The sequence below is a fragment of the Natrix helvetica genome, assembly GCF_964273705.1.
Source record: "Natrix helvetica genome assembly, chromosome: 1".
Classification (NCBI taxonomy): domain Eukaryota; kingdom Metazoa; phylum Chordata; class Lepidosauria; order Squamata; family Natricidae; genus Natrix; species Natrix helvetica.
The window spans coordinates 134,271,631-134,294,827 of record NC_138548.1 but is presented as its reverse complement, the minus strand read 5'-3'; the positions used below and the strand labels follow the sequence as shown (position 1 = coordinate 134,294,827).

Below are 23,197 nucleotides of genomic sequence, written 5' to 3'. Positions count from 1 at the left end.
GTAGTGGGGGATTTTAACTACCCTGACATCAACTGGGAAACAAACTCTGCACCAAGTGAAAGATCCAACAGGAAAGAATAATTGAAAATGTTAGGCTAGTATGAGTCAATAATAGCTTACTAATAGTTCTATTAATTGATATCCTTTTCCTAGTGGGAACTAAGGAACTAGGGACATCTTGAAATATATGTGTTGAAAGTGACATATTGTCATTGGGCTACTGTTTTTGCTCAAGCTGAATTTAATGATTTGCTAATACTGACAATACCAATAACTGTAAGGATGATGATGCAACTGTAACATCCATAATTGTGTTTTAAGGAATCTTGGGATCCAACTAAGCCGAGACATATTATAAATCTTGGAATATCCTTTGTCTCCTTTTTCATGTTATATTGCTTTATTTTGTACAACTACTTTTGCTTAAAATTTTAAAGCAAGAAATACCACTTACAAAGTCAGCATTCATTTTAGTTGCTTGTAGAGTCCACCTGGAACCCTATGGAGGGGAAAGGAAAATAAAAGCTGTAGCAAATTTCTGGTCTACAAACTTCCATAATTCATAATTACTGGCAGTAGCCAGTATGAACCCTATCTATGAGAAATATCTATTCTATTCATAAAATACCATGTACTGTAAGAGACCTACCCGAGATTACACATAATTGCTTTTATGGCTAGAAAGAATAAATAGCAATGAATAAATGTATAAGTAGTAGATTTCTGAGTTACTTGTTAAAATAACATATGTCAAAAGAATGCATTTTCAATGCGGTTATTTTCCATTCTTTAAATTTTAAGTGAGTTTTATTGAATTAATGAGTATGATTAAGAAGAATTTATCGCTATCTTTTTCTGTATCTTCAGTTTTCCTTTTTGCTGTGATAAAAATATATATAAACAAAATTTTAAATATATTTAAAAATGTGAAGCTAATAAAAGTAATTAAAATATCTTTAAAATGATGTTTTTCTATACCACATTTGAACATGAAAATATATCTTAAATGCACATCTTTATCTGAAAAAGTTATTGCAAACAGCTAAAATATTATACATTCTCTCTTTACATTGGAATAAAATACAATATTTTTCACACATTACCCAATTCTTGATATAGATGCAATAATTAGGAATTAAAGTTACTTATTCAGGCCAATGCTTTCCTGTCTCAATTAACTAGATTGGTTCTTTGATCATTTATTTCCCTTTTTATTTTTTTGGCATGGCACTATTTTGCTTATCAGCGCTCACATGTTTATGTATCTTTCATAGAAGTATTGTGTACATAATTTGCTAACATAAAATGATTCTCAGTTTGAAGATGAAATCAATTTTATTCTATCATCAGGGCAAAAATTAGCAATATGGGTGCAGCAATAAGTGCAATTCTCTTTCTGAATCAATCTAATAAATAAATTGAATGTAAAGGATATATTTACATTTCTCAATTAATTTTTTGTATCCTGCCTTTAATATTTTTACAAATAACTCATGGTGAACATAGCCAACACACCTTTCCTCCTTATATTTTCCACACAATCACCACCATGTGAGGTGAGTGAAGCTGAGAAAGAGTAACTGGCCCAAAGTCACTGAACTGGCTTTCATGCCTATCATAAGGATTAGCATGGATGTTTACATTGTTTGAATTAAATGGTCACCTTCATTGCAACTGTCCTTCAAAATTAAAACAAATCTTCCAATAAAACAAAGTATCTCAATGTTACTGACACAAACGTGTATTTTAGTGGAAGTCAGCCATGATAGTAATTTACTAGTTCGATTCAGATAACTCTGAAAATTTAAAGCTGAATTAAGAAAACATTCAGCTACAAGTTGCTGCTACAAAGAAATAAATAACCCACTGAACACTTTAAAAGGATGACCAGTTCATACAGCACACTAAGATGTCTGAATTCCCATAACACGTTGAAGTATGAAAAACATAATCCAATTTAGTGCACTGTAGTACAGCATAATAGGATGTACCCAGCTTTTGAGTTTCAAAAATCAGAGGTGATGTGTAAAATGTTGCTTAGTACTGGTGTACATTACCTGTTGATCAAAGAGTGCCCAGAACATTGGCAATGGGAGAAAGAGGAAAAGGACCCGTGTCACCATTTTAACTTCAGTGATCAACTGGTTCTATGGAAGGAAAAACAAATACATCTTATAAATAATATAGCTTGGTGTTCAAAGTCTGTTTGGATATTGAGGCACAAGACACAGAAGTTGAATGACAAAAAAAGAGGAAGAGGTCAGCACATGCAGACCAATGTTGAGTAACTGCACCTGCATAACAGCATAGTCATCTTAACTGGGAGCAATTCTAGCATAAGCAACGTGAATGTACAGAAAGCAGGATGAATTAAAATACTTCCAAGGAGTACCTATGGCGACCTGTGACAGTAAAGACATCACACATTTATTCTGGAATTAACTTCTGTACACTAATATGGCATGAATTAGAAGGTGTTGTAACTCCCAAAGACATTTTGAAAAGGGAGACATGCAAAATAAGAGAGGAAGGCTTTTGATTTTGGGGGGATAAATCAGCCAATGTGTTTCCACTTTCTTTGGCCTTCCTTCTCTACTTGACCTTGCCTCTGAGAAATTGGGGGGAGGGATACAATAAATCATTTGTCTGAAGTGGTGTAGGGTTCTCTGCATAAGCAGGGGATTGGACTAGAAGACCTCCAAGGTCCCTTCCAACTCTGTTATTCTAGATTAACCTGTGAGACTTCTGGAAGCTATTTTCCTCTGGTGTGGTGTTTTTATTGCTGTGACTTGTTTTTTCCTTTTCCTTTTCCTACCTATGATGATGTTATAATCCTTTTATAAGCTACTCGGCATGGCTTAACAAATGGGCAGCCTTAGCAATTGAATAAATGAATAAATAAAATCGGAAGAAAGGAAGCTATTTCAGCTTGGAGACTTTGTTAGAGATATTTTCCCACATCCTGTTACTTTCTCTCCTCGCTCTTGCCTGGGATTAGAATGCTAAAATTTGTAATCCCTTACTAAACTTTAGTTCCTTAATTTGTAACCATCTCTTAAGTAACTGAAAAGTGAAACTTCGTCTGATCATCAGTCTCAAAAAAGAATTTAAGAGGGTGTGTAATATGGTTGTGTGTTTGGCATGGCTACGATAGTGATGAAACTGTGTGTGTGTGTGCGTGCGTGTGCGCGTGCGCATTTGTGTAGGTGTGAGTAAGAAGCTATCATAGAGAATAGGAAACTGGTCTCCAGTCACTGGGCAGAAAATTATCCATTCACTGCTGGCATTTAATGTTGTTAAAGAAAAAGAGATTGGAAAGTATGAGATTGTGAATGGAAATAGTTTACTTGTAACAAGGACAAAATTGCTCTGGTTTTCATGGCAGCCATATGGAAGCAGCTTGCCCTTATCTCCTCCTAGGATTAAAAAAAACCACGTTTTTGTGTAGTCTACTGCCTATAGGTTTCTGAGCATTCCCACTCAAATGTGAAACAGTTCTGTTAAGTGCAACGGTGGTAAGAGAACAATTCAAACACTCTGAGAGGTAGCCTGAGTTGACTGATCCCAGATGATTTAGAAATTTTAGGCAAGTAAGTTTGAAATTAGATAAACAGGCAATGCAAGTTTTGGTTCTCCGGTGTGTAGAAAGAAAATGTAAAGCTGGCACAAACATAACTCTGGTGGCGAAAATGAGTATTACATCCCAGATATGCTGGTAGGAATAGTATCTAAAGTGGAGTTGTTTTTTCTTCAATGGGCAAATTATTGTATTTCTCACAGGTTTTGCTCCTCTCTCTAGCTAAAGAAAGAAGAGAAAGTTAATACATTACAGATCTCAAGGGGATCTAACACTTGAATGGTACTTAGGATGAAGGTTCTTCTGCCAGATCTAAATGTTAAATTAGAAGGAGCCATCACTGATAGTGTTATGTGTTTAATTTTAATAAGAAACCTACAACATGTATGTACAATGTATTGAAACGCAAATGTTTACTTACAGGATATTTTTCTGATGCCCAGTCTAGCCAATGCTCTCTTTTGGGTATCTCTGGCGAACGATTTCTGATCCGGTTCCTCAAAGCAAACTGAAGAAGAATGAGAATAATTAAAGGAGATATATGGATTAGAGTTTATCCAATATAAGCATTGTTTCTACTACCCCAATGCTAAAGTCTATTGCACTGATTTGTATTTCATCTTATTTCTGGTTTTATAAATATGTCTTAAATGAAGTTCTACTTTTCCTGTTGTTTTATAGTCCATCTTTCAGAAGATGTAGCTGTCAACCCTGAAGCAAACCTGGCTGGGGATGCCCCTTTGAGGCTTCAGGGTTGCCACTAGATGGGAGGGGGAGGGAAATAGTCAACTGGGGTTTTGCAGTCAAAACAAAAGGTTTTCCTGTGGGAACCAAGGTCATTCTAGCAGGTGGCTGGAAGAGAAGGAGCAAAGTAACCAAGCAACTGGCCAGCACTTCTATTGGACCATGTGACTGATGATTTAGGGAAAGGAGGAAAACTTTCTCTTTAATTAGGTGAAAATGTGGGAACTTTCAGACTCAGTTTTCACCAGTTGTACCAATATGATGTATCCAAGAAATTTCTTCTTTGAGGAATCTACCTGCCTCTGAGTCTGTTTTGTATGAGTGCATTACTTGGAATGCTGACAGCGTCATTATTTGAGAGACAATTATATATAGAATCCTGGATTCAACATCCATCAATAGCACCCAAACAAATATAAATTATAAGGTTTCCCTTCGAATTTGTTTCCTGGGAGGTGAAACCCACCCACCCTCAAATCAGGCAGTATAGCTATTTATGGACCTATTTTGACAGAGTGAGTAAACTAATATGAGGCCTTACCATAGAGATATCCTTTATAAAAATATGAATCAGGAATTATAAACAAAAGGATTCCATCCTGAACACAGAGGCATACTAAATTCATAGAAGATTCACAATCCAGCTTTTTGTTAGTAATGAAGCAAATATTCATGAAAAGCATATGATTATGCTTCTTTCTCATATCTACTCTACATTTGCCCAACCTGGTCCTATTTGGCCATGTTGAACTGCCAGTTCCATAATCTTCCATGATTCCTTTTAGTTGTGATGATTAATCTACTGCATATCTCAGAAGTCTCTGTGATTTAAATGATTTTGGCTCCCCTACAGGTAAATAAGAACAGCAACCAAAATGACCCATCTTCTATTAAGATATCAATTCGTTAAAATATAGCTATCTTAAGTTAATAGTATCCCCGTATCATGTTAATTAACTTCATATAATAATCATCCATTAACTATTGCATGAGAAAATATTTCCTTTTGTCTGTAATGAATATAGAACAAATCAATTTCACTGAATGACTTTGAGTTCTATTATGCTTTACAAATAGGAGTGGGGGGTGGACATTGTTTTCATCCTCTGCACTATTCAGAATTTTATTAATGTTGATGAAATCACATCCTTGAGTAATCTTTTTTCCTCCTCACTCTAAAAAGCCCCAAGTGCTTTGCAGTGTAAATTGTTGTTATGACCTCAGTGCCGCAGTACAGTAATACTAAAGAGGATGAAGTATGGGAAGGAACCAAGATACCAAATATTATAACCCAAATTCTCTGGTGTAACTCCAGTACATAGAAAGCAATTGACCAAAAGTATCACATGAACAAATGGAACAGCTGAATAACTACTGGGATTATGTCTCACACCTTGATGAAATTGGGTACTGACCTTGGAGTTTTAATATAAAAACCCCATGCAAGTGACTATAATGAAGTCATTAAAAACCCATGCAGATGACTACAATGAAGGAATAATCAAAGTATGTGAATGAGTTCATATGTGCCAGCCATGGTCCTGACCTCCATGTGTTGACCTGAAAATAATTTCAGTATATGTATCACTTGGGGAAAAACAACTTAACTGCTTCTTTGAGTGTACTAATTAACTCCATATTATAGAGGTGGAGTTCAAACTCCAGCTTTAAGAGACTTCCCTCTGTTACTTACTCAAGGCCTTTTCCTCTAATGAAAGACTGTGAAAGCCTTATCAGGCATTGGTGACAGGCAAAACTAGGAAATCCAGCTACAGCAGGGGTGTCAAACTTGCAGCATCAAGTTGCTGTCACGGGACGTACCACGACTTTCCCCCCTTCACTAAACCGGGGGTGGGTGCGGTCAGCACGTAACGCATCCGGCCCGTGGGCCACAAGTTTGACACTCCTGAGCTACATTGTGTACCTGGGTTCTACTATTTTGACTTCCTACCATATCTCAGCAGTATGCAAAATTGAGAACTTGCTAAGAAATTCAAGTGGCAGATTTACTATAATTTAAGGCTGTCTCGAAAATATTTCCTGCATTTTTTTTCTTTTAGTCTTCTAAACTGATCTGATGAAAGAGAAAGTGATGGTTTCATTGGCTGCAGGACAGGGTAGGAGCATTCTCATTGGTGAAATGTGGTATTCTTGCATTGTCCAAGAGATCTACTATAATGATCTGAAACCTCCCTAGCTTCCCATTCCACAACTGAATTCAGGAAAGATGCTAGCCTTTTATAAACTGGGCCAGTATATTTTTACACACATGCATGCAACTAGGTATAATAATAATATTAATCGGTTTTATTTTTTTAAAATAAACTTCAAAAATATCTCCACTTCAAACACATTTTTTTTACAAATTGGTAATATACCCTAGTATGGCTGAAGTCTATTCCAATTGATTATGCTGAAAATTGTAATCCTAGATAGTTGGGCAGGCAGATTGGAACAGAAGATACTGTATGCCCTTTGGGATGGCCCATATCAGGAAACAGGCTCCATAGGAAGACTAGAATGGAACTTTATTGAGATAAGCTATAATAACAGCTTTTCCAAGGCTGATTCTGCCTTCCTTTCATCTTTATATCCCAGTGAATTAGGGAGGAGCCTGCCTAAGCTTCTTCTTAACATCATCTTTTTTTAAAGAATGTTTTATTTTTGAATAAACACAAACAAAACACAAAAAACACCACAAAACCATCTTCCATTACAAATTGTAGAAAGTGTGTCAATTGGTTACAAAAAAACTTTCGTGCATCCCTTCCACAGTCATCACCTACAATTCATATCAAGTTATGTGTTTTAAATCAAATTATATATATATATATATATATATATATATATATATATATATATATATATATATATATATATATATATATATATATATATATATATATATATTACTATCATCATACCTCAACCTTCATTTGACTATAATTGTTTCTACGTCCTTTTATATAAAATATTCCAAAATTTTAAGAAAAACCACATAATAGCATTCCGTTAACTGTTTTCATTATCATCCAGTAACATTACATCTTTATGACATGTTCTAATTTAAAAATGATTATATTTAATAACAAAGTTTCTAGAACTCCTTTCTTAATCATTGTTTACAATTTATATCCAATTTCCTTTTATCAAACCAGTACATATATATATACATTATTTTTAACTAAATTTGACTAAATTTTTAATTATAAGCTTTCATACATAACAAAATTTCTAAACTTCCTTTCGTAGTCACCATTTGCAATTTATATCAAATTTCCTCTTATCAAACCAATACATATGTATACCTTGTTATCATTATCAATTATTTATCTAACTATATCCATTATCACTTCATTTTTTACATAATGCTCTAAATTTAACTAAATTTGACTGTTTTTTATTATAAGCTTTCATATTTCAACCTGTGTCTTTCCAGTAATAGTGCAGTCTTATGTCTTTTGCCATTTGTGGGATTAGTCTTCTGGTTGTTTCCTTAATAAGATTTGTATGGACTTCTCTTTGCAACTTATTGCTTATAGCATATCTTATATAATCTCGAAACCCTCCATCTGCTTCTTTAATCAGCTTATCTTTGGCTGTCAATAGTGCTTCTGACAAAATTTCTCTCCTTAGATCCATCAATTATTCTCTTTTTTCTTCTTCTATACCTTGAAATCTGGGGTAGATCTCCTGTCCATCTATCTCCCCTTTCCATATTCCACTCTTTCCATTTCCAACCACGCTCAGTTCACTATTGGTATCAACAATTATCTTGTCTCTTTGTTCATTTTTCCCTTCAGTTTTTAGGACTCTAACCTCCACTTTTTCCATTTGATGAACATCTTCAATTTTTCCATCAAATTTTACTTTTTTACATCTATATTTTCCAATCTCTTCTCAATTTTCTTTGTTACTTCTAATAATTTTTGAATTTCAAACATAATCTTTTGCAATGTTAAGGTTTATTTTTGATGTTGTGCCATTCTTCCAACTGGTAAACACTGCCATTCTAGCATTCAAAACTTTTTATTAGGTTTGATGCAAGTTCATTTATAATCTTTCAAAACAAGGCTTTGTTTTCACTTCTCTCCAGCTGCCAATGAAGCTCCCAAAGAGCACCTGTATCAACAACCCATGCTCTTCTCCTTATCACTCTCTATAAACAAGCTTAAGAACCTTGAAGTGCAAAGTCAAAATGATCAAAGCGAAAAAAGAAAGGGCAATGTTTCCAGGATTCAAGCCTCCAGCCTCCAAGTGGCAGAGAACAAAGTTTTTAAGTGAAACAAAATAGAAAAAAAACCCATCCAAACCATATTATAAAAATAAAGAAAAAGATTTTAATCTATAGGTAAAAAAAGAAGTAAAAAGAGAAAAACTAATCCATTCACTTTAAAAAATAGGAAATATTTCTTCTGTTTTCAAATTTAATTTAGCTTTAATTTTTTTTGGGGGGGGCAGTCTCTTTTATAACAATAAGATTTCCTCATCAGATGGACACACTTTCTCTTTCCGCTTTCCTCCCGTTCCGGAGCTGTCCCAACTTCAGAAGCTTTTGGCTACGCTTCTGTCGCCAGCAAGAAGAGATTCTCTTGGATCAATCAGGGACTTTGTGGTGTCCCTGAGATCAGCAAGACCTACTCTTCCCTGTCACTGTCTCTTCGGGACAGCTTAGGTCCAAAAGGACCGTCCAGCAGCAAAAGTATTGACTGCAATCTCGGAGCTCTGAGATCACATGTCGTGTCATTGCAATGTCAGCTTCTGTCTCCTTCTAAACATTATCTTGTTCCTGAGGATTTGACAAATGATGTAACCTTCTTGGTACTTATGTAAAGCTTCTTTCCTGTTTCCCTCAAGATCAGGGCTGTCAAACTCCTGGCCCATGGGTCTAATGCGTTGCGTGCTAGCCACACCCACGCCCAGTTTAGCGAAGGGGGAAAAACACCCAATATGTCAAATGATGCCGTGTGATGATGTAAGATTGACACCCCTGCTCAAGATCATCTCTCTGATTCTCTGCCGATACACCTGTTATTTTAAATAAATACTAAAGACTGTAAATGATAATAAAAGAACTTTAAAACAAATACAACAAAAGTCTTAAGATACACCCACCATGGAATGTGACTCCTAAGGCATACTAGAACATTTACAGATAATAAAGGAATATAATTGCTTCTGGGCTCAAAAAATTGTTTTAATTATTGAATAAATCTATAAAGCCATAATCAGCAGGTTGTTTCACTCAGTTCTCAGAATCCTAATCCTATCACTATTTTTCAGGAGTATGTTCCATTGGCTTTAGTAGGCATGTATAGGATTTCATTGTAAAAGCAATAAGATTTTTTTTCAGTATGATTGTGTTTTTAATCCTAAAATATGTGATCATGCAATAGAAAGTATTTTTTTTTACATTTTGTACATAAAAAAGGAAAGCATACAGTACTTACTACAATGCACTTGCAAACTTTCAGCAAGATATTTCCTTGTGGTGGGGTCTTTTTGTAAAGTCTGTTTCCAGTGATAAACACAACTAGAAAAAAATGTAATTTCAGTATAGAAATAGGAGTATATAATTTACATAACGATAACTTACCAGTAGCAATTAAGAAATTCTTCCACAAGGTGGGGCACTAATTTTCACTAGTCTTCTTGCTATTCTCTCTGATTTCCTGCCTCAAAAACCTGTTTTTCCTGTTCTAAATACAGCTAATCCTTGACTTACAACCGTTCATTTTGTGACTGTTCAAAGTTACAATGGCACTGAAAAAAGTGACTTATGACTGTTTTTCACACTTATGACCATCGCAGCATCCCCATGGCCACATGATCAAAATCCGGATATGTGGCAACCGACTCATATTTATGACGGTGGCCGAGTCCTGGGGTGATGGGATCATATTTTGCTACCTCCTTACAAGCAAAGTCAATGGGGAAAGCCAGATTCATTCATCAACTGTATTACCAATTTAATAATTGCAGTGAGTCAGTTAACAACCGTGGAAGAAAAGATTGTAAAATGGGGCAAAATTCACTTAACAAAGGTTTCACTTAGCAACATAAATATTGGCTTCAATTGTGGTCGTAAGTCAAGGACTATCTGTATTTCTTTCCCTTAGTAAGTATTGGACACAATATTAGAGAGAACTAGTACGAACCAACCCTAAAAGGCATGTTCAGGTTTATACTGAGTGATTTGAAATCCTATAGTGTATACCCACTCCATTACTACTGAAAGATTGCCTTATTTGCCAATTTATTTGTCTATTTATTTATGTGCTTGCCTGATGGGGCTTATTCACCACCCCAATCCAATAAAAAACTATTTCGCTAATTGGTAGACTTTAAAAAGGAATGACAGCATTTGCTAGCAATGTTTCCCTTGACTGTTTCTATGTTCTACTCATCAGATGACATCCAATTAAAAATAATACTAAGCGCAAAACAGATGTCTTATTAAATAGGGAGCTTTGGGGCTTTTGAAAGATGGGGAAGGGAGAGAAATGGCAATAACATTTCTGTAGCATCAGCAACTTTCCAATGCTAACGTTGCTAAGCCATCTATCAACTGGCAAAAGCCTTTTTCTAGTGCACTGCAAACCGTATAGCTTTATAGAAACAAGCTATACAGTTTTTCAGATGCTGAAAACTGCTCAGATTAATCACTAGCCATTCTTTCTACACTAGTTTTCTTCAAAATGTCAGGATCAACCCCCAAAGGTATATGGGACTATCCAATGTTGTTGTTACTATTAGTACTGCTAGTTAAACTAGTACTTATTAAATTATTTTCATAGGATAAATGTTTGCGGGGAAGTATCAATGAACAGTCTGAAACTTCATGAAGGGGTTGAAGAGCTGAAGAGCTGAAGAGTCTGGGAAGCCTGGTCTACACCAACTGGTTCTTCAGAAATTCAAAATAATACCTTTCTTAATGCAGTCTGGAAGGTTAGAAAACAGATCTAGATCTTTTGAATACAAAGAATATTCTTTGAAACTTTATGTCAACTCAGACAAAAGAGGGCTTGAGGTGTTTTTCCTGGAGGCCATTTGAGAAGGATTTCATGGTGAGCATTTGGGCTAAAGTTGGTCACAATTTTAGTAGCTGTTTTTAAAAATAGGAAAATATACAGAGGACACTCGGTGAATAACAACCCGGACAAAAAAGAAAAACGTGCAATCCTGAAATAACACAAATAGCAAACCACAATTGGAACCAGCAACTTTGTTGTCAAATGAAATGGTTGCCAAATAAAACTGTGACTTTACGTATGATGTTAGTTTTCCTTTCTTAAACTGTTCAGCCTTCTTCAGTTTTCCTTTCTCAAACTGACTTATTTATTTATTTATTAAGAAAAATTACATGGCTGCCCAACTCAAAGTGACTCCGGGTGGGTTATAGAAATAAAGTCAGAATCTATGAAGGTCACAAATGTGAGGATTAGTTGTAAAGTTACTTTTTCATCACCTTTGTAACTGTGAACTGTTGTTCTACTAGAGCAACTTGCATGTCTCTGGAAACAATCAACATAGTATATAACAGTGATGGCAACCTTTTTGGCACAGAATGCCCAAACAGGAAGGCGCACATGTACGCACCAGAGCATCAGAAACCTGATGACCAGCTGGCCGGCATGCATGCATGCATACAAACCCCGATGACCAGCTGGCTGAGCTGGGCCATCGGCGCGCATGCCCACAAAGAGGGCTCTGCATGCCAACTCTGGTACGTGTGTCACCATCACGGGTCTATAATATCCCTTTGTGGACAAATAACAGGAGACCGGGATGGCTGTTGCTTGTATGTCTTTATTTTTCATGGCTGAAAACTGTTCAGGGCCAACTCTGCTATTAGGCCACTTCGGATAGTGAATAAACCGAGGTAGCCGTGAATGCTATGTATGTTGTTGGAATGAATTCTTAAACAGAATGACAATTTGCCCTGAAAATGAGACAGCCGTGGCAGAAGAAGATAGCAGGCTGTTTTCAGCAGCAGTTTCATTTTCACCTTTCTCAGCTGTCCCTTGACTCACTCTGAGCTTATTTGCTTATGTGATTCAGCTTTATCTTGCTGACCACAGGCCTCACTCCTGTGTGGAGAAAAAGAAGCCCAAATAACAGCTTAACTAAGTGTCAGCAGAAAAGGAGTGAAAAGGGGGAAATTCTCTCCCCGGCCAATTCACACTCTTCTTGGCTTCCTCTGTGGAGCAACCTGAGTACAAACTTTCCTGAAGGACAATTAAGTACAGGTAATCCTCGACTTATAACAGTTCGGTTAGTGGCTGCTCAAAGTGACAAAATCCATGACAGACTGTGAATGAACATAATTCACAGCCGTTTAAATAAAAAGAGGGACTAAGCATGTGATTTTTACTGTCTCAGGAAACCTAGATCAGAACGTAGGTAGAGGATGGGGAATCTAGTGACTCCCTCTCCCAGCTAATGCCTGATAAAAAGCACTGATTTGGTTTCCATATGGCTCCGGAGTACATAGAGCCTTAAGTGGCATGAAAGTAAGGGACAGACCCAGCTTTAGATGTGATCAAGCCTTGACCAAGTGCATTCTTGGTGGGGAAGCATCCCGATAACAGAACTTTGCCATTTACTAGATAGCAGGTAGAATCTGACACCGAACACAGCTCACCTGGTACTGCTTCCTAAATGATGCAACTTTGCTTCCATTATGCTAGGATTGGCACTAGCCAGTGTACCTACGTAGACTCAGAACGCCCCTGCCAAGACATAATGTATCTCAGGTCTGTCATTAGCAACAAGAGGCATTCCCTGCTAGGACATTTGAAGCTCAAGAGCTGGCAGGAGAAATGAAGCCTTCCCAAGCTCCAGCACACTGAGCTGAAAACCACCTTCAGAGCAGTTTGTGGTGCACTGCAGTTCAGCAGGAAGTAAATTGGCTCAGCTTTCCAAGAGAAACATTGGCATGGGAGTCACAGGTGTTTGGAGCTGATCCAGGAGTGGCGCAGACTTCTTGAAAAGAAGTGCTCCACATGAGCTCATGGATGGGGGAAAGAATGAGTTCTTTAACAGAGACAAAGGCAGCATGTTTTTTTTAAAAAAAAAAACTAAATAAACTGTATCATATCTACTGTAATTAGAACAGGAAAAACCCCAGTGAGAAATTGTTTTCAAGCCGTGTAAGTCAGTGATCAGCCTTTTATTCCCCTGTGGGATTTCTGTTTTGTGTTGTCTTTGGCCTCAACATGCTAGTTTAAGAAGGCTGCATGAGCTACGGGATGATCTGGAGATATATCATAAAGATTAGCGACACAGTAATTCTCACAATGGAAGAATGGATGGTAAAGATGATGCAGTTAACAGAGATGGCAATACCGACTGTTTTAATTAAAGAGAAGAACCTGTGTAGCTTTGTTTCTACTTGGAAACCACTTCTGGACAGTTTGCTCAAAGCTGAAAACTAAAACTTTGATTTTAAGTTTTAGGGATTAGAATGATTTTGTTGTTATTGAGGTGCTTGAAATGTTTAGAAATGTAAAGCAAAGAGTTGAGGCTGTAACTTTTGTGTATTCTACTGTGCTGAAAAAAATGGAAAACACTATTCTTTTTTTCTCCTTCCTTCCTTCCTCTTTCTTTCTTTCTTTCTTTCTGCACCCCTCTTCCTTCTTTTACCTTTCTAACTTTTGCTTCTTTTTGTATTATTAGCTTATAAAAACTTTACTAAAATACTCAAAAACAAAAAGTTACACCATAAAGACAAAATATTGAACTTTTTTCATTTATGAGAGCATTCAGGGGTATATTTTCACTGAAATAGGTTCATTTACGCCTCTGTTTGGGGAGCAGGTCTTCAAAAAAAAAACCTTAAAATCATGCTGAATTTTTATTGATGAATTTCAATGACATGATCTTGGCAGGCGAGGAAAATGTAACCAGGAAACTGAATGTGGCCTGTAACCCGTATGCTGCCCTTCTTTGGACAATGCTTTGAACAAGATGGAAAAGTAATTTTCATTTTATAAAATAAGCTGTTAACCCAGATCTCTTTTGAAGCTGCCAATAAAAGCAGCCCCTTTGGGGGGGGGGTGTTAAAAATGTGTGATTGCTCGTGGGGACCAAAGATATCACAGATCGGTAGAAAGGCCTCTTCAGAAGGGAAACGATTGGACTTCTATTGAACTTCCCTGCTGTTTGAAGACAAAGAGCTTCTGGGCTCCTTATTTCTGCCTTGCAACTCCAGTACAGGAGAAACAAACAAAGGGAGCTTTTTTGGGGGGGGGGGATGTCACATAGATTTCCTTCCTTGATACACAGAAGAAACATTGTCTCTTTTAAGTTGTTTGCAGGACCAGTGATCGCCCTTCCCTTTCTTGTCTCTTTCAGACTCTCTTTTATACCTGCTACTCACCAAGAGCTACAATCATTAAAGCAGCGGGAACCCCAAAAGCCAGAGCGTAGCAGTCCCCTCCGAAGCATTGCACACTCCCTAAGAAAATGAGAAGCAAGTTATTCTTTAAACACATTAAGATTGTTCCATCCTTTCCCTCCACTGCTATATTGTACGAAGAGGAAGTGTCTGGATATACGACACACAGTGCACATTTTGGCACTCTCCTATGAATCCACTGCTATGCAACTGGAACTGATTTCAGTTTTGATCATGCCAAGTGGCATCCTGAATTTAACTTCTTTGACTTTTATGGAACCTGTTGTAAATATTAGTGATTTAAAGGTTCTTTTTTTAAAAAAATTTTTTTATTGTTTTAATTAAACAAAAACACAAAAAAAGACTCATTCTTCATTACATCTTGTAGAAAGCATGTCGATTGCTTACAAATACATTTCGTGCATTACTACCACAATCATTATTTATACTTCCTTCATTTTGAATTGTACATTTTAAATCAAAATTCTTTATGTATTTTACTATCAATGTACCATCATTCTCATTTGACTAGAATTATTTAAACGTGCTTTTATCTGAAATCATTTGTATTTAAAGACACAACCACCTACTGGCATTCATAAGCTATTTCAATAAACCTCCAATAATTACCCTTTTATAACATATGATGTTATAAAGTGATGTCCCGGTGTGTGGAAGCCGTACGGGTCTGGATGGATGACAACCGACTCAAGCTCAACCCTTCCAAGACGGAGTGGCTGTGGGTTCCGCCCCCCCCCCCCCAGGTTCAACCAGTTAATTCCATCTCTGGCCATTGGGGGCATTCAACTCGCCCCCGTGGAGCGGGCGCGCAATTTGGGCGTCCTCCTGGATGCCAGGCTGTCCATGGATGACCATGTGACAGCCGTGGCCAGGGGGCGTTCCACCAGGTTCGCCTGGTGCGCCAATTGCGCCCCCTATTGGACCGGGACGCCTTACGCACAGTCACTCATGCGCTGGTGACGTCTCGCCTGGACTACTGTAACGCTCTCTACATGGGGCTTCCCTTGAAATGCACTCGGAGACTGCAGTTGGTCCAGAATGCGGCCGCGCGGGTGATTATGGGGAGTACTAGGTACTCCCATGTGACACCTCTCCTGCGCGAGCTGCACTGGCTTCCTGTGGTCTATCGGGTGCGTTTCAAGGTCTTGATTATGATCTGTAAAGCGCTCCATGGCTCAGGACCTAGTTACCTGCGGGATCGTATTCTGCCCCATATATCCCTACGACCCAACTGCTCGCACAGAGAGGGACTTCTCCAGGTGCCATCCACCAGACAGTGTCGAGGGGCAGCGCCTAGGAGCAGAGCCTTCTCTGTGGCGGGCCCAGCCCTGTGGAATGACCTCCCTCCGGATATTAGGACCACCACTGACCTCCGCTCCTTCCGTGTAAAGCTCAAGACCCACCTATTCCAAATAGCTGGCCTGGCTCAACCATAACTTCATAACGCTCCTGACGGGTTTTTTAATTCGGTAATTTTATTCAATGGGATTTTAAATTGTGTTTTTTAATTGTTTTCACTCATTGTCTACCTCCTCCATGCACATGTATATGTCTTCGTTTTCTTATGTATGTATGTTTGTCTTTATCTGTATTTTATCTGCTTTGATTGTACGCCGCCCCGAGTCCTTCGGGAGAGGGTTGCGGCTAATCAAATAAAATTATTATTATTATTATTATTATTATTATTATTATTATTATTATTATTATTTTCCTTTCCCCCCCCCCAACTCACTATTTAAGGCTTACATCTGATTGCTTTTACCAATGCCAACACATGTAGAAATCATTAAACATTATCTATTAACATTTCCTTGTTGTTATTGTAGTTATCTAAAAATGTTTTTACTATTTATATCACATCTCCTCTCATCCGACCCAAGAAACATTACATCTTAATAATAAAATCTAAACAAAAATTTGTTAGTAGAGTTTATAAATACCCAAGAAAGATTACATCTTTATAGCAAAATCTAAACAATTAGTAAAGTTGATAAATCTTTTTCCCAGGTCCCGATTTGTAGTTTATATCCAAATTGCGATTACTAGTTGAAATTATTATTTCATTATTATTATAATGAATTATTTGTTAATGAATAAACAATTAAAGAAACATTCTAAAAGCATCTACAAAATCCTACTTATTAATCACCCAAAATTAACTAAGTTTTTAATTATCGACATCCATTATCAGCCTGTATCTTTCCAGTAACAAAACAATCTTATCTCTTTTGCCAGTTGTTGCATCAATTCTCCTATTAACTTCTTTATAAGGTTTTTAAACACTTCTCTCCACACCTTTTTGCTTAAAAGATCTCTCATATAGTCTCATTGCCCTTGAGCTGGTGTTGAAATTAACATGTCTTTGATTATCAGACGTATTTCTGAAGCTGTTTCTCTTCTTAATTCCATCATCGAATCCGTGTCTTGACAAGAGGGATAGAGCTCCAGATTATCAAATTCACTTTTCCATATTCCCTTCTGTCCACTTTCACTCATGAATGTTCCATTAGCAAGTTCATCTGTTATCTTATCTTTATCTTCTATATCTTCATTCTCTTCTTTAATTTTTGGGGCTCCAACCCCTTCATCTTTTGCTGTGCAAGACAATATCCAATTTCTCAAATCTCTCAAATCCTTCCAATATATTTTGAATTCCATCCCAAAAATCTTGGAAACTTAGGGTTTCCTCATCAGCATATTGCCACATATTTCCAAAAAGAAGAAAAAAAGGAGAAAAAAGAGGAAAAAAGTCTAAAATCCACTGCCACTCTTGCCTTCAATGTCTCTTTTATGTATAAAAGAACTTTTATTTTGAATTTACTTAAGCACAAGATTCTTTTAGTTTTTTCAAAAAGGAAGGGTTCTACCTTTTTCTTTTCTTTTCCTTCCCTTGCCCAAAATATTTCATAAAGGCACCTGCCAAAAAACAGTCCGTGCCCTTGAGTCCATATCAGTCTCCACAAGTAAGCTGCAAACCATGCAGTTACAACGTCAGTAGAATCAAAGGAAATAGAACAAAGAATACATTGTTTCAAAGAAAGAAAAAAAACCAGGTTCTGGCTTCCGAATGGCAGATTCAACTTTCTCTTATTCATTTCAGGCTTAAGGAAAACAAAAGTCTCTAAATGTCTTTAATAAAATTTAATAAGCAGCAGAAGGGAGGATTATTAAATTAAAAAAAGGTTTTAGTTCAACCAAAAAATAAGGTAGCAAAGAATAGGAGAAAAAAAGAGCAATTCATTCACTTAAGAGGAGAAACGGAAGCATTCCAATTACTTCAATCCACAAAACATTGTTGCAAAGAAAAAGGAAAAAAAACTTTCTAAGGCAGTCCAATAGAGATAAATTTCGCCACTTTATTCTTTTGCTTAAAGGACCAATTTACCTTTTAAAAAAATTTCTTTGGGCAATCATTTTCAAAGAAAAAAATCTCACCAGATGGACTCACTTTCACTGCCTTCTTTCCAGAGCCATCTCCAAATTTGTCAGCCTGGGGGGCTGTCTGTTTACTGCCGGCTTGGAGAGCTTCCCTTGGGTCAATCAGGAACTTTGCGGTGTCCCTGAGACCAGCAAGGATTTGTCTCCCTGTTCACCATCTCTACGGGACGGTTTAGGTCCATATGGACCATGCAGCAGTAAAAGTATGATGATTCTTTAGATTATTATTCTGGACTGTGCACAGATTTCTCTAGCACTTAGCAATAGCACTTTGATTTATATACTGCTTCATAGTGCTTTACAACCCTCTCTAAGTGGTTTACAGAGTCAGCATATTGGCCCCAACAATCTGGGTCTTCATTTTACCCACCTCGGAAGGATGGAAGGCTGAGTCAGAATCAAACTCATGGAAATGAGCAATGAGTTAGGCTGCAATACTGCAGTCTAATCACGGCTTTTGCCATGTTCTCAGCAAATTGAATTCTTGCATTATAGGAGGCACTGACAAAACATGTAATTAAATAAAATCTTAGAACAGAAAAAAATTTCTCAGACTAAGGAGCCAGACTAGGATGAAGAGAATTGGAATTGGAATTCTTTGGAAGAATTGGAATAATTCCTTGGTCACCTGACAATAGATTACAAATCCACTCTGAATATTTTGTGTGATATGACCGGATCCAGGGGAGAGCAAGTGCTTCTCTTTGACACCTACTCTATCTGCATCTTCCTGCTGGTGGATCTCCATTTTGAAAATCCTGATATCTTATATCAAGCAAGACTTAGACCAGTAACTTTTGAAAAATACAATCCAATTCTGCAAGTATTGGAACACAGGGCAGGGAACTGAGTCAAGAAAGTAAATTATGCTGCTTGAAAATGACATCCAAATTTGAGCCAACATTAAGACTCTAAATGACCTGAAAGCACCACAATTTTGTTGATAGGGAGGCTTACCTAATAGCAACACTGGGCGCATGGATATACTTTACTAAAGGGATTTGTGAGGTGGAATAGGGGGAAGCACAGCTAATTACGCTTTGAAGTTGGAGCCTGTTTTGCAAGCTACAACAGAGAAAATGGCCTGAAATAATCCCACATGCTGGTACAATACATGCATGCACGTGCACACACCCAGGCCGAATTGAGGCATATTCTCCACAAAGCTTGGATTTTACCGCCCCCATTAAATACTCTGCGCAACAGAAAATAGTAGAAATGAAAACAAAATCCTGACGCAGCTGCACAACCAAACGGGTAGAATATTGCTAATAAAATATTGATCACGATTACTGTGTAGCATCTCTGTCTGAAGTTCACTTTTATGCCTGATATGAGCTTCTTTATTTTTATTTCCAGAAGATGAGCCAAAATTTTTACAGTCAAAGCAGGAAGTGTTCTGCTCTACAAACAGATTACTTCTGATCTACAGCAGGAGGTATTTGAAGCTGCTCGGTACTTGAAACCTGAAAGGTCACATACCACTGCCAAATTTCTGAGAAAATAAGGGTCATTTTGTTCTTGTTTTTCTTTTAGAAAGACTTTTTAAAATCCTATGTCTTCATTCCACTCCAAAATATACCACTGTTTTTATTTTTCCTAACAATGATCTATGTAGATGTAAGAAGCATGTATTTCCCACCCACCTCTCACAATGTGTGGAACAAAAAGCCAATCCGTATTAGCCCAGTTGAATGGCTCTGTTTTTCCTACTGTATACTAGAACAAACACAAAAGGCTAGTAAGCCCTCAGGTCTTCCATCCTGCTGTTAAAGAGGTTCACAGGGAAAATGATAAATATATATTTGTACACATTTTGTTGAACTGCTCTGTGAAGTATGAAGGTAAGCTTTATTCTTGGGATTTTAGAGCATGAACATACTACGTTCATCTGGAGTTGGGTTGTTGCTTGGAAGAGAGCCTGATAACGTCTGTATTATTTTCTTAAGGTTGACGAACGAGGAAGAAGACAAGTATAACCATCAAAATACCAAGACTCCAGTGGCAATCGTTCCCTTTTAAAATGATAGAAGTTGTATGTTGATGTTATATTCCTGAATATATTCCAAAATTACAATTTTCTTAAAAATATATATAGCAATTGCTGTTCTTCGGAAACAATGAGGGATGATTGAGATGGTTTAGTGAAGCTATTCCAAAGAGCATTTAATTTTTTTACTCAGAAGAGAAGTTAGAAGAAGTTAGAAGCAGATGGGCGCCGTGGGGATGCATCTAATCATTATGAGCTCAACACATCTGTGGCATTTTAGTTGATCTTGTTTCCCAAGAGTGAATTTTAAATTCCATTACCCATGGTCATTGTAAAGTAACACTGACCTCTTAGCACAGGAGTAATGAAAGTGGAGATCAAGCTTCCTGCATTGATGGCAAGATAGAAAACAGAGAAGAACTTGTTTCTTTCCTGGACCTAAAACAAGACAAGAGCACAACAGTCTGATATTATAGTACATCTTAAAAGATAAGCATGGGTTTCATAAAAAAAAGGATTCCAACAGTCGCACTGAATCATGGCAATGATATGAAATACTAACATCTTAAAAATTGACATAAAATTAAAAATATTTAAAATTAACATGATATTACATTCAGAGGTGGTATTCAGCAGATTCGGACCAGTTCTGGGGAACTGGTAATGGAAATTTTGACTAGTTCGGAGAACCGGTAAATACTACCTCTGACTGGCCCCACTCCCATCTATTCTCTGCCTCCTGAGTCCCAGCTGATCAGGAGGAAATAGGGATTTTGCAGTAAACTTCCCCTGGAGTGGGGTGGGAATGGATATTTTACAGCATCCTTCCCCTGCCATGCCCACCAAGCCATGCCCACCAAGCCATGCCATGCCTACCAAGCCATGCCACACCCACCAAGGCACGCCCATAGAGCCGGCAGTAAAAAAAAATTGAATCCCACCACTGATTACATTTTTAAAAGCTGAGTTAAAATAGAGGCATGGGTACATATGTATGTAAATATGTTTGTGTATGTGTGTATGTGTATATGTATGTGTATATGTAAATATACATACACACACAAGCACACACAGAGAGAAGTAACTAGAAGCAATGCTGCATGGTGAATGGATTTGCAAGGAGAATAACAGCTACTCATTCAAGTGCATGCTTTTTAATTGAATCAGTCTAACCTGTCAGTTCTTGAGAACTCATTATATCTTCATAAATATGGTAATAAGAAAAAAAATCAACTGTTGCTGGGAAACTATAATTGATAAGACATTATCAACCACAGCTGTAATCTCTTGAATAGTGGACTGGCTATTTTGAATCAATAACATCTCATTCATAAATCCATTTGCATGGAATTGTTAGTTCATTTATTTCAGTGGAACTTATGAAAACAAACACTATTTTTGCCTGATGCAGTTAAGGGATTAATTTGTTTTTAGTTATACTATCAGGAGGAAGAAGAAATATTGCTAATGTGTTAATTAACAGTTTGGGTCTGCAACATCAAAAATATTGCACCATATCTGTCCTGTTGGGCGCAGTTATATTTTATTCAATTTCTATTGTATTTTATTATACTGTGTTGTAATCATTTTAATTGCTGTGTGCAATATTATTTTATTTTATTATTTTATTTTATTCAATGTATATGTGTTTGAGCTGGTTAGTCAGTAGACTGACTGGCAAGGTTCTCTTTTAGAATACCAAATTTTATACCCTCTCAGTTCTAATTTTCTTTTCATTTCTGTATCCTCTTTGTGACATTTAAAGTACTTTTGCACAACCGCTGGCATCACCCACAAACCTTCCAGCATTTTTGCATCCCCATCAACACTGCTGTCTTTCAATGCTCAGTCTTTTGCATGAACTGACAATGTCCCTACTAGCTGACCAAGGGGCATGTACAAAAATCATCTGTCAATCAGTTCTCTGCCCTCCAGCTTTATCATTATTTCATTGCAGATGTTTTCATGCAGAAAAGAGAGAAAAATATCCTTCTTCACTGTGAGTGGAAGCTGCAAAGCCACACCTTTCTGTAAGCAAAGAAGAAAGAGAAAATCTGCAGAGTGGGACTGCTAGATTTCTTAATAAGAGATCTGTCTTGGGACATGTAACCAAGATAGAGTAGAAACCCAGACTTAAAATGGAATTATTTGCAGTATTCCAAGCCATTGACCAATTCCTTTCCCATAGATGTATTTTTTCTACCGGAAATGTTTTTCTCTTCATCTGTTTGTAGAGATTCTCAGTCATCCAGATCATAGTTGTCTCAAAGTTGCTTTTTTTTTCTTCAAAGGGCAACTGGACTGTTTTTTTCTTGAGGAAGAAGAAGAAAATGTTTTGCTTCTGATCCAAAAGGCTTCATTAGTTCTGCTGGTGGGGTGTATGTGTGGAAGGATAGGTACTGACAATTCAGATTGGATGGTGGGGGGGAATGGAAGGATCTGATAAGAAGGAGGGGCGAAGGATTGCATTTCTTTGCAATCATCTGGTCATTAGCACTCTTCATCTTTTCTCTCTCTTTTTTTATCGTTTTCATCATTTTCTCTTCATCATTTTTGAACCTGATAGTCTTTTGCTAGCTTTTCCCACCTTATCAGATTTGGTCCAATTCTGTTTAATTTTAATATCTTGATGGACACATAGATATTCTGAGGATACACACACACACACACACACACACACACACACACGTATGAATGTGTATGTGTATAAAATGTGTGTGTGTGTGTGTGTGTGTGTTACAACCCCTGGTATGCCCAAATAACACAAATACATACCTATTTCCCTGGCTCAGCTGATAAGGAGAAGAGCCTGTGGCTTAGTGGCTAATACATCTGCCTAATATGTAATACAGCCCAGGTTCGAATCCCAGTAAGGGTATGGCTAGCTGATGAGAGATAAATAGCTTGAAATAGATCTATACTAGTCTCCCTTTATTTATTTATCAGCACAAATACAACACACACACACACATATACATACATACACACACACATATACATACATACATACACACACACACACACACAC

General features: G+C 37.1%; 1 protein-coding gene across 2 annotated transcripts in view; it reads right to left on the bottom strand.

The window, feature by feature from the left end:
* The window catches only part of SLC15A2 (solute carrier family 15 member 2), an 87,811-nt gene that overhangs the window by 31,916 nt on the left and 32,698 nt on the right, over positions 1-23,197 (bottom strand). For both annotated transcript variants that reach the window (XM_081933020.1, XM_081933019.1), the window contains 6 exons: positions 20,517-20,607; positions 14,703-14,780; positions 9,772-9,854; positions 3,999-4,085; positions 2,058-2,147; positions 455-499 (listed from right to left, as the gene is read on the bottom strand). In XM_081933020.1, coding sequence (XP_081789146.1) covers positions 455-499; positions 2,058-2,147; positions 3,999-4,085; positions 9,772-9,854; positions 14,703-14,780; positions 20,517-20,607 — 474 coding nt within the window. The remainder of the gene's footprint in view (positions 1-454; positions 500-2,057; positions 2,148-3,998; positions 4,086-9,771; positions 9,855-14,702; positions 14,781-20,516; positions 20,608-23,197) is intronic.